Genomic DNA, 15,217 nt, shown 5'->3' with positions numbered 1-15,217 from the left:
ACATCAAAGGGCACTTTATTTAATATAATTTAATATAACACCCTTTTAATTCTATATTTGTGCACATTTTCTACTTAAAATATCAAAGGGATGCAAAAGGCACTCATTTTGTAAAACAACCCAAATAATGAGCCGGGTGAGATTGAACATCCTTTGTGCTTGTACATACATTTGAAACAGCAGATGATGCGTCAAGAAACACTTTTCTGTGACACTCTTGTAGCTTTAACCAACACTGCAGCTCTGATAGCTAGTAGTTGGTGTAACCCAACTCAGCAACACAGACCATACTGGTGTATGTGGGATCATTGGCAATGACTGTGGTTTTGCTTAAATTATGTTCCCCCACATCTTGTAATGAAAAACCAGATATGTTTCTTGATTAAAGGTGTAATCTGTAGATCAAACAATAACAAAGCGTAGGCGTACCCCACCACTGTTTTGGTAGAAAGCTACAGGATGGGGCTAGAGAAATGTATCCACTTTCATATTCATTTATAGAGCTATGTATACAAAGACTGACCATCTGGGATGTCAAAATTATAGTTTTAATCATGTTGAGGCTATGTTAGTTTACAATTAGAGTGGCAAGAAAAAGTATGTGAACCCTTTGGAAATACCTGTATTTCTGCATATATTGGTCATAAGATTTGATCTGTTCTTCATCTAGGTCACAACAGACAAACACAGTCTGCTTAAACTAATAACACACGTAATTATACGTTTTCATGTCTTTATTGAACACACCGTGTAAACATTCACAGTGCAGGGTGGAAAAAGTATGCAAACCCTTGGATTTAATAACTGGTTGACCCTCCTTTGGCAGCAATAACCTCAACCAAACATTTTATGTAGTTGCGGATCAGACCTGCACAAAGGGCAGGAGGAATTTTGGACCATTCCTCTTAACAAAACTGTTTCAGTTCAGCAATATTCTGTCTGGTGTGAACTGCTCTCGAAGTCATGCCACAGCATCTCAAATCGGGTTGAGGTCAGGACTCTGACTGGGCCACTCCAGAAGGCGCATTTTCTTCTGTTGTTGATTTACTTCTGTGTTTTGGGTCGTTGTCCTGTTGCGTCACCCAACTTCTGTTGAGCTTCAATTGGCAGACAGATAGCTTAACATTCTCCTGCAAAATATCTCGATAAACTTGGGAATTCATTTTTCTGTCAATGATAGCAAGCTGTCCAAGCACTGAGGGAGCAAAGCAGCCACAGACCATGACCCTCCCTCCACCATACTTTACAGTTGGGATGAGGTTTTGATGTTGGTGTGCTGTGCCTTTTTTTTCCCAACCACACAGTGTTGTGTGTTCCTTCCATACTACTCAACTATAGTATCGTCTGTCCACAGAATATGTTGCCAGTAGCCCCTGTGGAACATCCAGGTGTTCCACTCTTTTTGGACAACAGAGGCTTCTTCCATGGTGTCCTCCCATGAACACCATTCTTGTTTAGTGAGAGATTTGAGAGATTTTAGCATGTTCCAGAGATTTCTGTAAGTCTTTAGCTGACACTCTAGGATTCTTCTTAACCTCATTGAGCATTCGGCACTGTGCTCTTGCAGTCATCGCAACCGTGTTGAATTCTAAATTTATAGACAATTTGTCTTACCGTGGACTGATGAACATCAAGGCTTTTAGAGATACAGTTGAAGTCTGAAGTTTACATACACCTTATCCAAATACATTTAAACTCAGTTTCACAATTGCTGACATTTAATCATAGTAAAAATGATGTCTTAGGTCAGTTAGGATCATCAAATTATTCTAATCATGTGAAATGTCAGAATAATAGTAGAGAGAATGATTTATTTCAGCTTTTATTTATTTCATCACATTCCCAGTGAGTCAGAAATGTCTTCATGGTTGGGATGGTGATCTTCAGTTTGCAAGCCTCCCACTGTCCTCCAAACATAACGATGGTCATTATGGCCAAACAGTTGTATTTTTTATTTCATCAGACCAGAGAGTACGATCTTTGTCCTCATGTGCATTTGCAAACTGTAGTCTGGCTTTTTTATGGAGGTTTTAGAGCAGTGGCTTCTTCCTTGCTGAGCGGCCGTTCAGGTTATGTTGATATAGGACTCGTTTTACTGTGGATATAGATACCTTTGTAACGGTTTCCTCCAGCATCTTCACAAGGTCCTTTGCTGTTGTTCTGGGATTGATTTGCACTTTTCGCACCAAAATACGTTCATCTCTAGGAGGCGGAACGCATCTCCTTCCTGAGCAGTATGACGGCTGCGTGGTCCCACAGTGTTTATACTTGCATACTATTGTTTATACAGATGAACATGGTACCTTCAGGCGTTTGGAAATTGCTCCCAAGGATGAACCAGACTTGTGGAGATCTACAATTTGAGGTCTTGGCTGATTTATTTTGATTTTCCCATGATGTCAAGCAGAGGCACTGAGTTTGAAGGTAGGCCTTGAAATACATCCACAGGTACACCTCCAATTGACTCAGATTATGTCAATTAGCCTATCAGACTTCTAAAGCCATGATATCATTTTCTGGAATTGTCCAAGCTGTTTAAAAGGCACAGTCAAGTTAGTGCATGTAAACTTCTGAGCCACTGGAATTGTGATACAGTGAATTCTAAGTGAAATAATTTGTCTACAAACAATTGTTGGAAAAATTACTTGTGTCATGCACAATGTGTCCTAACCGACTTGCCAAAACTATAGTTTTGGAGAAGCCATTAGCCTAGGGCTTCACATACTTTTCCAACCTACACTGTGAATGTTTAAATGAGGTATTCAGTATAGACAAAATACAATAATTTGTGTGTTATTAGTTTAAGCACACTGTGTTTGTCTATTGTTGGGCTTCAGATGAAGATCAGATCAAGTTATATGACCAATTTATGCAGAAATCCTGCTAATTCCAAAGGGTTAACATACTTTTTCTAGCCACTGTACATTGTTTACAAATAATTTTGTAAAATAAGCTTATATTTTGAGTTCGGATGGTGTACGACAGTTGAACTAAGCTCATGAGGCATTTCTAATTTATATTCTTTAAGAATCAAATGGGTAAATATTCATTAATTTAAACATGTAACGCACTTTGTCGAATTCTTCTCTAGTGAGTAAGAGAGAGAGAGAGAGAGAGAGAGAGAGAAAGCTGAAAAGTTCTACTCTTCATTGATTGTGAAGGCATACAGAAGAGACATGAGTGGAGGAAGTAGGTATTTTGAGGGAGGTGCCCCCAGCATAGCCTAACTCCCACTCCACGTGTGTGTGTGTGTGTGTGTGTGTGTGTGTGTGTGAGTTCCTCAACCTCTTCCTAGTTGTGGAAGTTCTGGCAATTTCTCTCTAAAGAAAAACGTTTAATTCAGACAGAAAGGTACCACTTGAAAGCGAAACATCCCTCTCAAGGGAGAGAGAGAAAGGAAAGACCAGCGTAATGCGTAACGAACCAAGCTGACAAACATCATTTTTCTATTCGCACATTTGCATCAGAAAGGTGCGCAGCAGCCGCCCGGTTACACTTTTCTTGCCAAGTCAAAGGGCGTCCATCTACAAACCCTCTTGAAAAAAAACGGCTCACGAGGATGGGAGCATTAGAATTCTAAAGCTGCCCGTGTTGTCAGGATTAGCGAATGGAAGAAGGTGTTGTACAATGGAGGCCAGGCTGCCACCACGAAGCCTTGAATTTGTGCTACATCAAAGCATCCTGGGATACCGTTCCAGCATCCAATGACACGTTGTGACCCATCCACTGTCCAGACAGGCAACAGCCTATTGAGATGTTGGAGCAGGTGTCTCTTTGTGACATACTGCAAATGGAGGAGCATTTTCTCTGCATGACTTGTACAGTAGTTTATTTTTTCTAAAGAAACATGCAAGGCGATGTTTTCTAATTAGCTCAGATATCACCCATCATCTGCAAGTCAGAAAAGGGAGAATTACCTGTAGCACAATGATACACACTTTGTGTTCTTCTCCCTGAATAAAATCCAAAGACCCTTACAAAGCAAAACACTGTACAGTTACACACCCACTGGCACCTGGGAGAGCTTTGACTGTATTCCAATGGAAAAGTGAGTTTGAGTTACCAAGCAGTTTAGACAGAGGTCTGGCTGCAGTGCAGGTAGACAAAGACCTTTTATTGGGTGTTTGTTATACGTCACTCTGCAAGAAGAGTTTCCTGCCATGAATTTCAGCATATACAGTATAGCTCAACATAACGTATGTACCCGATTAAAAAGCACTGGTGAAAAATTGAATATTAATTCAACAGTCACAGGAGCTTGTAGTTTCCATTTGAAGAGAACACATTAAATCCACTCTTATGCTTTATGATAGGAAATTAGACATCTGTAGAGCTGGAAATCTATACAGCCAGCTGAAGGGACTGATGTTGGAACACGAAGTGACCGTTGAAATATTGAACAAACTTTGTTCAAATTAAAGTATGGCTATTTCGATAGGAACAGCCACACACACAGTCTGAAGCCAACTTTAGAAGAAAGAAAAAAAATATCCAGGAAGTAAACCAGGAAAGTACTTCCATGTTTCACTACAATGCTGGACTGTGTCATAAAAACCTCCCAGTCCCAAGTATCTTAAGGAAAATATACTTCTCTTCTTCCATCTGTTAAACTCCATATTAGGAAAGCTCCATTCCCATAAAATTATGATTATTTTATAAATAAAACCCTACACCCAAACTTTCCACCCCAAACCACATGCATGTCAGCATTATGTGTGATTTATCCTAAAGTGTACAGCTGTGGGTTATGACAAGCAGCCTCTGTCCCATAATTGATTTTACTGCATGGAGCATTTCTTAAATCGCTGGTCCTCCCTGACTTTTGTAGTTCACATAATACACAGATGAAATCATAGAAACAACAGTGGTTCAGACTCTGGGCTTTTTTTGTTGTAAGGATATCAATCACAGTGAAACAAGCTGGAGAACAGTGGAGCGTGAAGCTGGCCAAACCGGTCCCTGCCGAGCCCACAGAGATCACTCAAGAGTGGGCAGTGATTAACGTGCTGCAGTCTTTACACATTTCAGAGGGCCACCAGGAGGAAATGCCGGGCCAATACAGCACAACAAAGGTCTGTTAATCAGCCTATTAGCATTTAATTGGGGGTAGTTAATTAGGGAGACAGTGGGCAGTCCACAGGGGGAGTCAGGGGCCGACAGGGAGAGCAACTGGTAACCGGAGCTTATTGTTACTGAGTCGCTTACACAATACCAATGATTAATTGGCAGGAAAATCATCCTTAATTACACCTGTCTATTTCTGCCCCCTAAACCTTTCAGGGGCCATAAATTAAAGGGAGTGGGCCCTATGAATAAAGAGAGAGAGCCGAGCCAACCTTTAACTAGACTGGTGTCGGAGCAAAGCAAACACATTTACAGTAGGCCAGACAGAGTGTCTCCATGAAAATCATCAACCGTCGGCTCTCCTTTGAGGAAGGACGCCGTTTAAAAACACAGTGGAAAATGCTATATTTTTTTGTGTGTGGCATTGGCGTACAGTGGCGGTGCAGAAAGAGAGGAGCTGGCCGGCACCGCCGAGGAGCGAGTTCACCTCACACCCTCTCAGGGTTGTATATGTAATCACTCCACAGCTTCATAAAACCTCGCTCTCTTTTCCCTATGGAGAAGGGAAAACAAAGATGTGCCTTGTGACTGTTCCAGTCGGTGGCACTCACTGCTTAAACCACAAAGGCGGCCATTCTGTCCGTGTGTGCGCCCGGCACAGTGCAGCGGCCACCACCAGAAGCTGATTATGGCCTCTTTAAAAGTTGCATTTGATTTAATGTCCCTGCCTTAGCTTAGCCAGAGAGCCTCGGAATGTGCCTTCCTGTGCTGCTGAAACTGGCCTGCCTGCCGGGCCTGTAGACTAGAGCTCTTTAGTAGGGAGGGCCAAAGAGACTGGAGTATTGAGCAGGGAGCAAGGGCAAGAGAGAGCAATAGAGAAACAGAGAAAAACACAGACAGCGAGAGAGAGAGAGGCCAATTGCACAGGGTCCTAAATTCAATAAAGGCCCTGACAAAGGCCTGCTTCTTGCCTCGGGATGCCAAACAACATGTGATCCCCTTAGGGAAATAACTGCCATTTCTGTTCCTCATAGCCTCCGGGTCAGAAATAACACATGGGAACTTGTGACTCAGCCTGTCCAAGATGCCATGTGCTGTGACAACTTATTAGTGACAGTGGGTATGGACCGCCCACACCATACTGGCATTCTGTCCCTCTGAGGGGAATGGAAGGAGAGGGGCCCTGGTTGGGAAAGGTCTAAATCTATCACAGACTCATGTACTGGAAGTACATCCAATTCTAGTCATTCGTTCACATTGAATACTGAATTAAAACAGTTAAGCTGTAATACAAAATGACGAATATCCCTAAATCCTTTTAACCCAAGTTCTAGAGGTTCACTCGTGATTGAAATACAATTTTAGATAGCATACAAAAAAATATAACTTTGAGAGATTGAATATATATTTCAAAAGGTGGTGTAGGTTTAAAAAATAACGTTCACAAATTACTCTCTGAGCAAAACTTTAAGAAAAAAAGCGTAGAATATTTTTTCCGCAGAAACTTGGGCGATCACCATGTTTCCCTATAGGGTAGGGACAGGGCCACTTTGCAACAAGTGGGAACAGAGCAGAGCAGAGCTGGTTTTCCCTCAAACTGTCCAAACATCTCTGTCCCCCTAGCCTGGCCTGCCCGGGAAGTGGGAGGAATGCTAACACCAAGACTTCAAACAGAATTAGGCCTCATCAACATGCGTGCTTTGGTCGCCCCTCCACTCAACTCACATTTCTAATCAGCCATCTTCCACAGATGGCTGCCATTTAGCACCGGGAGGGTCTGGCTGGTGAGTCGTCACTAAAATAACTAGGGGGAGGTATGGGGTGTTAAGTGGTGCACTGTGGGTAACCTCACAGCTCAGCGGTCACGGGAAGATAAGGAGGGACTGCTCTGGTGTGGCCTGCAGAATTCCAGACCTTAGACGAGGATGTCACCTCCTCCCTTCTCTAAGGACCAGGTCACAGAATTGACATGATGAATAGTGTCCAATCCTTCAACCAATCCTAATATGGGAATTTGTGGGGGTACAAAACGGCAGTCAGTAGGTATCCTAAGCTAAATGTTACATTGTCGTTTTTGCAATAGTCAGTCGTAGCAGTTAAACATATTTCCATGAACTTATGATACACATTTCAAAGTCAATAAAAAAAAGGGGAAGGGTGAGGGGTAAGTCAAATGCAATGAGGTTGATTGAGTCAAGAGGTAAATATAATATTATCATTGTTAAAATAGTGTTACTGCAGTACTGATGTAGTTGTAAACGGAGCCATTTTTCCACCACAGTCCTCCCCATGCACTTCCAAGCAGATTAGAAAACCACAAGACATTGCCTGAGAATAAATATTGTCATATGTTACGCCCGGTGTGTTTGTGTTGTGTAGAAACATATTGCATGCTATTTCGGTTCTATTCAGGGTGGCTAGTCAATGCACATCTGTGGAGCCAAACTGTGAAGTCACTCTTCTAACAACAATAAACTACCTAATGCCCGAAGAAGAAAAATCACATTCATTTCTGAAGAAAAAAATAACCTAAAGCACTTTCATTAAAATCAGTACCATATGACAGTGAGCTAAATAAAAAAATCAGCTGATGACACCATAGAATGGACATTTACAAGAGATGTGGCCCAGAGTTGTGTTATTCCTGCTAAGCTCCATCTATCAGAACCTTGGCTTGAGCCTTCACTTCAAACACTACAGAAGAAACAGGGAGAGTCACCAAGCAAGTAAAAACAACAACGACACTAAACTGGATTCTGAACACTATTACTTTGACAGACTTGAGACAGGCTTTAGGATGACACCGTCAGCCCAGGGGGGATTCTTGACTTAAAGCTTACATTGCTGCCACAATTAAAGGTAGACTTAGCGATGTAACGTAGATGCAGAAATTAAACAGTATAGCGGGTCAATTTCCGCAACAACAGAGCGTTGAACTGCGAGGCTCAACTTCTCCGCTGTTTTGGCTCCGTGGCTACCACGCTGTGACAGCGCGAAGCGAAACCGTGCACATGAGCAGATACCGTGTGAGAGCGAAGTGTTGCATCTCGCTCATCTCAATATCTCCGGCGCTGCTCGTGGCAACGTCATATCGAATTTAACTTTAGAATTTGGACACATTTCTGATGGCAATAACATGTCCTCCAAAGACTAGAACTGGCATCTCCTCAATGTCAGTTTATTTTTAAAGTAGTTGTTGTTGTTCGCCCTCCATGACCTGAGTGTTTGCAGAGGATTTACAAGGTGACATTTACAACTGTAGTCTCAGGCTCAGCGTCCTCTTCCTGTTCTTGCACTTGGATTCCTACAAAAACAACAACACGATCCTGAGAGATCAGGCAGTCATTTTAGGATTGTGACATTGGTTTAGTCATTCAAACAAAGATGCTACGATTCAGCATAACATGTGAGACACGAGTAAATATCCTGCGCCATTTCCCGGAGACAAGAACCGCAAAGCACACATTTTGTGTTCCATTTTTATTGGCTCTAACAATGTTTGCGTCAGTGTGGTGTCATACACACACAGACCATGTGTGGATTGTCAATGTGAAGAACTTATCAATGCCTCGGAGACTGGGGCTAGATGAAATGGGCAGGCAGATAGATAATATCCTTTTAACAGTTCCCTAGCTATCCCCCCCCCCCAAAAAAAAGGAAGACATGCTTGAACGCCATTTCTTACTTCAACACAGCTCTCTCATTTCAAAGTGAAAGTGAAAACATTAGCTAAACTAAGTCCCCTTTCGAGTAGGTACATTACACTCTTCGCCCTATACCCAGCCCCGTGACTTTAATTGAATCAAACCTATGCATTACAATTTCAGCTCGTGGAGACTGGGCAAAAGCAAACACTGCTCCAAGTTACAAGAACATGTCTGTGCTGAACAAGGGAGGCATTCATGAGCAGATTCATCCCAGGCTGAAGTGTTAGCAGTGGTGCAGAGGAGGGACATCTGCCATGATCACACTCCTCCACTAAGAGTCTGTTAAGGAGGAACAATCCTGGATCATCATGGACATGTTACATCCATGTATACTTACTGGGACTAACACCTCCACAAGAGGAAGACCGAACACCACACTATGTGTGTGTGTAGTAGGGCTGGGAATTGCCAGGGACCTCACGATGCGGTATTATCATGATACTTTCCCGTGCCGATACGATATGGATTGCGATTCCATATGGATTGTGATTCGATACCGGGATTTCGTTGCGATTCGACGTTCCAAACGTGTTTGCTCACCATACGTCTGCTGCAGAGGGACAAGGGAGCCATGAGAACTAGTTTTGATCAGTCATGGAAATGCATTTTTTTAAAGTGCGGAAAATGAATTGGCTCAGTGTTTAGAAAGTAGACGGAGAACAAGCAGGCACGGCCAACTAGCGCAAAAACAACATTGTGGTATTGTCAAAAAAGATAAATCAAAAATAATGTCCCGATAATTAACTGTATCGATCCCCCCCATCACTAGTTAGTAGGTATGAAAGAAGAGACCCCAGTGCTTTTGCCTCCTCAGTTGAACTTGTTATTACGTCTTAGTTCCACATGTTATGTAAATGGCTCCATTTACGCCAGCTGATCACCGCAGCTGGGCAAGGCACTGGAGCTTTTTTTTGTGGCGCATGAAATGAGTGGTGATCCACATGATGGGATTTTACTTTCATATGGTGTTCATTAAAAAAAAAGAAGAGAAAAGCTTTGATTTTCAAAAGGCAATAGAAATGGGTTGGGGGTGAGGAGTAAACACTGAAGTTGTTGCGTCTCACACACCTGCGCGGGCTCAACTGTAAAGGGGATAGGGACAATGAAATCAGAATATTAAAACATGACGTGTGACACCCATGTCCTGTTTGCTGTCAGGTCACGCAGTCCTTTGTTGAGAGAAAGAAGAAAAAGGGGCATAATACCACAAAAATATAAATGATGTGGATTTGGACAAATTACAGTCTTCAACTTTCACTTAGCCTACATAACAAAATGCCAGGAACTTAATAAAAATGTGCCACATCCACAAACAACCATTTAAACTGCATCACGGTGATTCCAACCTCAAAGTAGAGAAAAGCTGGAGCCATTTGAGCAGCACTTAAGAAAGAAACAGAAGAAACAGAAGACATGTGGGAGAGACGAGGCAGTACCTGGAAGGGTTCCGGTGGTGCAGGTTTAAAAATGCACACTCCAGCTGTGCACGGCGCCCCACATAGCAGGATGAGGCTACTGTTGGTTTAGCCACACAGGGTTGGGAGTACAGTACACGGAACTGCCGGTGGGTTCTTAATATTCATTCCCCCCCCCCCTCAATGAATCACTAGGTCCCACTGAGACTTCCATCACCCCAGGTAGGAAACACAACTGAACTGACTCAATTACACATCTCTCTTCAACCAGGGAAGAATCCGTATATGACAAGGTCATTTTTACGGCTTAGCTGTAACAAAGATGGCTGCTGAGAAACTTAAACCACCTCCGATATTAGATCCCCCTATCAAATTAAAAGCACCACGGGGATTCAGCAACTATGTTTTTTATTTGGTTCTGTTTTGTTTAGTCACCCCACTCATCTTGAGAGAGCGTCACTGAATAGGGTCCATAGTTCCATCCTCAATGTCCTCATTCTCTTAACGTTCTCCACCTTCCTCTCTGTGACTTCTCCCCTACTAAGTCAAAGACAATACAGAGACAAAAACACCAATGTGGGTCCAATGTCATCTTTAAAGCTGCAGTATTACACTTTTTGGATGACCTGACCAAATGAACATTGAAAGCAAGTCTAATAAACGGCACATCTGTTCTATGTGCGCCATTTCTTTGCTTCCCGTTCTTAAATTACATTTTTGCATCTTTTCCTTTCGGTTTTGTACACCAGCTTAAACAGCTGAAAATACAGTATTTTGGGCTATTGAAAATATATTCCACAGCGGTTTAGATGGTACAATGATTCTACACACATTGGACCCAATTTCTTGTTTTGTCACAAACTGAAATTACTATTTGAATTTTAGCAACCAGGAAATGCTGGAGAGATTTCTGCATATTGCACCTTTAAGCTAAATTTGCTTTCTTTTAACTTGATTCAAGATGAATGGCTATTAACTGAGCATAACAAGAGCGGTCCTCTCATATAACCCCGTACACCGGTTCCCCCTGGTATCCCCCTCACACAGCCCTTCTCCCAGTAAGTCACACTGACACACATTCACACGGCACGTGAACTAATCTCTCCTTACAGACCAGGCGACTAGGCCACTTGGAGGCCCCAGCGGTCTTAAGTCACTAGGCGCCAAGTATATTGCTGTCGGTTTTGGTGGCTCAATCTGTCTATTGTCAAGCGAGCTTATGATGAATCTGAATGAACAGTAGGATTTCAGCCACTTCTTACTGCTGCTTGAAGTGGTTACTGTTGTGTGCTAGGGTGTTGTAGAGTATCTGGTTCTCTGGTGCTAACATTACAACGTATGCATGTGAATACCAAGACTCCAGATATGGTTAAAGGGCTGCATACTGAATTGGCCTTCACATGAAACGGTACAGGTCACATACCTCCATTATTCTGTCGTGGATCTGAAGGCCTCCCTCCTTGTCAGCTGGTCCGTTCTCAACAATCTTAGATACAAAGATCCCTTCATTCGAAGGGCCATCATGGTCGTCCTGTGGGAGAAACTATCTCAGATTACACATGGATCAAATTGGATAAGAAATCATTGAAGATGACTACATTAAAAAAAAAAGAAACTAAAATACATGATAATCGACTTCAAATTCTTCAGAAAAAATAAGATCTTTAAAATATTAAACAAGTCTCTTGCTAAAACTGCCTAACCTACTTCCAAAGGTCCTCAGGATAATATGCAGACAATTCTAAATGGTTTTCCCATTACCCATTCTCACCAATCAGGGTCAGAGACACCCTGCAGTCACATGTGAACACAACCACAGTCATCAACGCAGCCTGGATTAACCCAGCGATTAACCGCATGGATCAACAGCCCGCAGTGACTCACTAGTGGGTTGCAGGTGCACATTACACAGGGCTTAATATTGTGGTCCACACAACCCCAGTGCCAAAATGGCCTGCCAGTTGACATGTTTCCCAGGGCTGGAGAGTGCGACTGCGACCCATCCCCTTAGAGGGGCTAAATGTTGAATGGATGTGTTGGATGGGTACACTCTGCGTCCATCGGTGAGGCTGTGACCCCTGAGTTGAAAAAGCTATGATTGGCTTAACAAAACCACTGCCAACATCCATCTCAGCTCCTCTTAAAACCACATCAATCCAACCCGCACCTCTGCCAAGTCGTGCAATACTGTGCTATATTTTTATGGAATACTTAAAGAAACCTCAGAAATCAAGCTGTGAATGCTGTAATTCATTATTTCAGGTCTGCTTCCTCTTTTATCCGAGCTCATCACAGCACAGTGTTTACTGTGAAACCAACACGATGCACCCAAAAAAATGGCCCGGAGTGCCAACGGGATGTCACAACAGGGCAGTGTGAGAGGCCCGATGCTTTGCCATGAATCCCCCAGCATTTAGACCCTCTATTTTCTACAAAGGCCTACCCTTAATCAAAGTTATCCTGGCGACCCAACCCATCCTGGCCTCCCCATCGTATCAACCCCAGTCAAGGATGAAAATGCCATGTGTCAAAAGCTGCAAAGCCTCTATGTTATTTCCGTTCAAATCAATCGTTTCTTGTGGAGGATTTGGTGACCTCTTTATGAATTCATCCGGAGCCTTAAAAACACTGCGAGCAAGTTGACTGTATCCTCTGGACTCTCTTTGGGTTGAGCTTGATGTATGGTTCTGTCAAGGGAACGAGAAAGGTTACAAATCAACAAGACCATGGAATTAAGAAAAAAATAAAAAATCTGCTTCGGATGTTGTAATGAAACCCAGAAAAACACCCCTGAGTGGAACCCTTTGGCACACATTCTTCCCAGTGAAACAGATACTGCGAACACCATTTCAACGGGGCCAGTTTTGCACACACAGAGAGACACAGAGAGAGACAGAGAGAGGCTCCATGTATGGGAGACCCAGTTCCTGAATTTTCAAAAGTATCTCAGAGTAAGAGTGCCGATCTTGGATCAGGTCCCTCCTGTCAAATATTATTCTATTCATTATCATCTAGAAAAAGGCCAAACTGATCCTATATCAGCACTCCTACTCTAAGAATCTTTGTGAATATGCGCTCGGATCCCAAGTCAGCAGTGATATTTTCAACACTGACACTCTTATCAGAGGACTCCATGGAATCATTAATGCTTGTCTGTGAGACAGCAAATACAGAAGTCATAAAAGGTTATCAGCCCAGGGCAGAGGACCCATTTCACAGCTGGTCTGTGTTAACCATGTCATTACATGTCCCCTCAATTAAAGACGAAAAAAAACTGGAGGCACAGTCATAATCCTTCATTTAACACTCATATAAAGTAATTATAGTTTTTATCTGAAAAACCAAATCCGCTAAACCCAACCAATATACTAACACAATAAAACCTTGATTGATGCGGTCCATCCACATAGGCTCAAGAGAGAAACGTGCAGTGTATTACTGTCTAAGCTATGTCTATGTCAGTAAAGGGGTAAAACACTAAATTATAATTCATTGTGGTTCAAGTATGTGCCTCCATCCCGGACTTCCCATACGACATTTGGCAGACCATCAACGAGATAAAACAGTAACCGCAGAGATTCCACTTGATTCCACTTACCGCGCATGGTCGTCCTCCCACGATGTTGAAGCCCAGAGAACCGCCCTCCCGATGAAGGATGGCTGTGACGTTTTTGGTCTCCCCACCCTGTGGACAGACACAGGCAGAAGACAGGTAGTCATTAGCAACCCACAAATGTCACTGAATGACATAAATGATTGAACAAAATCAATGACACCCCCTCCCTGAGCGATGGAGAACTGGAGCTTATTTTCACTTCAAAACGACACAAATATAACTGAACGACACAGTAGAAAGGACTGAAATAAATCTAGGAAATTGACTTAGAAGTCAATGGTGTATTTTAGGTATAGAAATAGCCTGAGGTAAAAAGGGTAAAATCCAAGACTACTCCATACACAGTTCATTGATATGTAAAAATTATCACAATAACCAACATTTTAGTACATCGCTGGTATGGATCTACAACATGATTTTCTGTGGATCTACAACCACTCTGAGAAAGAGCTGTTAAGTGACTGATTCAAGTAAGGGTTCATGCTATTTTCCTTCTCTTGCTCCAGAAGACATTTGCTCCTTATATTAATACAGCAGTAGAGTTCTCAGTCAATGAAGGAATGACAAGTAAAACGCTGGGAAACCAGTGCAGTCAGCTCTCCACCTTTTTAGGAGGACAGCCGGGGGGGGGAGGGGGGACTGAGAACATCATGTCAGCTGTCATCCCAGTATGGAGTATGCCATAGCATACAGGGACTAAATATAAAAGCAAATATTAACGGTATGTACAGTGTCATGACTGAGTCTGGCTACCATTTAGGCTACAGGATAGGGTACAGAGTACAGCACTGCTGCTGGACCAAGTTGTGTAGATGCATGTGAACAGAGTTCCACATTTAAAAGACAACTATTGGCCATTTACTAAATGGATAATGGCATATGTGCAATTCCACAGTAACACTGAGACTCAACATTTTCTAAAAACACATTTATTTCAAGAACAGCGCAGATGCAAAGTTTGAGACGTCATTTTGTTACCAAACAGCACACACCATCATTCTGTTACCAAACTCTGCATCTGCACTGTTCTTGAAGTACATGTGTTTTTGGAAAAAGGAGTTGGTTAGTGTGGTTTTTTTTCACCTTTATTTAACCAGGTAGGCCAGTTGAGAACAAGTTCAAATACAACTGCGACTTGGCCAAGATAAAGCAAAGCAGTGAGACGACAACAACAACACAGAGTTACACATGGGATAAACAAACATACAGCCAATAACACAATAGAGCTGTATGGTTTGCAAGCAAGGGTTTTTGTTTGACATATTTTTAAGTGAAAATTCTGATTCTGTGTCACTCAACATGGAATTGAACACATCTAATATCTGGGAATATGAACAATATGAACAGGAAAAAAAGTATAGGTTAGGAAGTTAAGTCTTTTGTACTCAGCCTTGTCCCTACCTTTTAGACATTGT

At 42.4% G+C, this 15,217-nt stretch overlaps 1 protein-coding gene across 2 annotated transcripts in view; it reads right to left on the bottom strand.

The window, feature by feature from the left end:
• The window catches only part of pdzrn3b (PDZ domain containing RING finger 3b), a 127,157-nt gene that overhangs the window by 109,290 nt on the left and 2,650 nt on the right, over window positions 1–15,217 (bottom strand). For both annotated transcript variants that reach the window (XM_024426814.2, XM_024426813.2), the window contains exons 2-3: window positions 13,785–13,871; window positions 11,610–11,717 (exon numbers count right to left, since the gene is read on the bottom strand). In XM_024426814.2, the coding sequence (XP_024282582.2) occupies window positions 11,610–11,717; window positions 13,785–13,871 (195 nt within the window). The remainder of the gene's footprint in view (window positions 1–11,609; window positions 11,718–13,784; window positions 13,872–15,217) is intronic.

Source organism: Oncorhynchus tshawytscha, linkage group LG07 (assembly GCF_018296145.1).
Source record: "Oncorhynchus tshawytscha isolate Ot180627B linkage group LG07, Otsh_v2.0, whole genome shotgun sequence".
In the NCBI taxonomy this organism is placed as follows: Eukaryota; Metazoa; Chordata; class Actinopteri; order Salmoniformes; family Salmonidae; genus Oncorhynchus; species Oncorhynchus tshawytscha.
The sequence above is the reverse complement of the archived record's forward strand: the minus strand, read 5'-3'. Positions and strand labels throughout refer to the sequence as shown.